The sequence below is a fragment of the Poecilia reticulata genome, linkage group LG18, assembly GCF_000633615.1.
Source record: "Poecilia reticulata strain Guanapo linkage group LG18, Guppy_female_1.0+MT, whole genome shotgun sequence".
NCBI lineage: Eukaryota > Metazoa > Chordata > Actinopteri > Cyprinodontiformes > Poeciliidae > Poecilia > Poecilia reticulata.
This window is the reverse complement of record NC_024348.1, coordinates 5,373,161-5,374,772: the sequence shown is the minus strand read 5'-3', so window position 1 is coordinate 5,374,772 and position 1,612 is coordinate 5,373,161. Positions and strand designations below refer to the sequence as shown.

Sequence of the window (1,612 nt, the reverse complement as noted above, 5' to 3'; positions counted from 1 at the left end):
CAGTCTGATTTGAAAACGAATTTTTTATTTATTTATTTTTTTTTGCTCCACAAACGCACAAACTTCACTCAGTTGGCATCTTCTGGTCTTTTCTCTAAATAGATTAATTAGTCTTTGGCTGCAACTAACCAACCTTCATCCTGGCAGTATGAGCTTCATACACAGAACCTTTAAATTTATTCCAAATGGAATCTTTTGTCTTTTAATGTCTATTTTAATTTTAAAAAATGAAAACCGTCGCAGACTTCACGAAGCAGGAGTTTTTGAGCAGTTTGCATAATTCTTCAATCAACTCTGCATGCCTGAGCTGATTTGTGAGGCAGATCCTACCTGATGTCCACAGCAACGCCAGCAGCACCAACAGGTCACCCATGCTGAGGCCGGCTGCGGTCTCTCCGTCTGATCCTTGATCACATGTGTTTGTCTTCGGAAGAAATCAGGAATATATCTGCTCTCTCCTCCTACCGATTCCTTCTCTATGCCGCATGATCAGCTCTTCCCGTCAGCCAGCCGTCTTTTTACTGGCACCGGCGGATGTCGTACAGATTAATTTCACTTGCGACACACAGGACTTTTTTTGTTGTTGTTTTTTTTCTGAATTTTGTCTCAACTATCATATTTGATCACGTCCACATTTGTAAAACGTGTCCCGACCGACTTTATCTTGATGAAAGCTGCAGTCGCACTGCAAAGACTTTCATGTTACGTGAGAACCAGCAGCCTTGAGATGTTCCGTCAGATTCATTTAGCCAGAATCATTTGGAGTATTTTACTACGTCCTTAAAGGGAGCGAGCGATTAATTACTACTGAGAGTAGTAGGCAGTGACTTTAAGCTTCTGTAGAGTAGCTTTTTTTAAAATGTGCACCACAAACAGGCTGGGTACAGGGATGTATAATAAGCTTTGAACAGTTATTTTTACCTCATGTGCACATATGAAATTTCCTCCCCAGAATTTCATCATCATCATCATCATCATCATCATCATCATCATCATCACAGTGCTGCTCTGTGATTTAGTGACCCAAATATTTGGTTTCTGAACAAACATTTAACTTTTACTCCGATAGAACAAAAAAAAAAAAAAATCAGGAAAACAAAGTTCTCTGGTTTTTCTGCTGGCTCTGCTTGGTTGTTTCTGACTGGCAGCAGCGTGTCAGCAAATCGCAGTAGCACCACTAGGAGGAGCCAGAGGAGCTTGATTTGTCCCCCCACAAATAATCTGTTTTACACTCAACTGTCAGGAAGTAGTGAAAGTTTTAATTACCACTGCGAAGAAATACTGAATCCTTACAAGATGTCATCTCAGTTAGAGTAGTAAGAATAAATTGCATTCCAGATGCAGATAATAATAACAATAACAATAATAATAATAAACATAAGAAGCGAGAAATGATTTTGTGAGAGGTAGATGAAGTAAATCAGATGTAACTTCTACTGAACTGGGAGTTTCCTTGTAAAGTAATATTTTTGTTCAGGTTCCCGCCTTTCTGTCTCCCTCTATTATCCGACTGCGCGACGTTTGAAAAGCCACGTAGTTTCACTTCAATCGCCTCATCCAATCACAGCCAGGGGACGGTACGGCTCGTTTTCCATACAGCATGTATAATATC

General features: G+C 40.0%; 1 protein-coding gene across 1 annotated transcript in view; it reads right to left on the bottom strand.

Annotated features, from left to right (window-relative positions):
* The window catches only part of LOC103480235 (scavenger receptor cysteine-rich type 1 protein M130-like), a 6,927-nt gene extending 6,375 nt beyond the window's left edge, over positions 1 to 552 (bottom strand). The window contains exon 1 of the mRNA XM_008435113.2: positions 331 to 552. Within this exon, the coding sequence (XP_008433335.1) occupies positions 331 to 373 (43 nt within the window). The 5' untranslated portion in view covers positions 374 to 552. The remainder of the gene's footprint in view (positions 1 to 330) is intronic.
* Between the last annotated feature and the right edge of the window lie 1,060 nt (positions 553 to 1,612).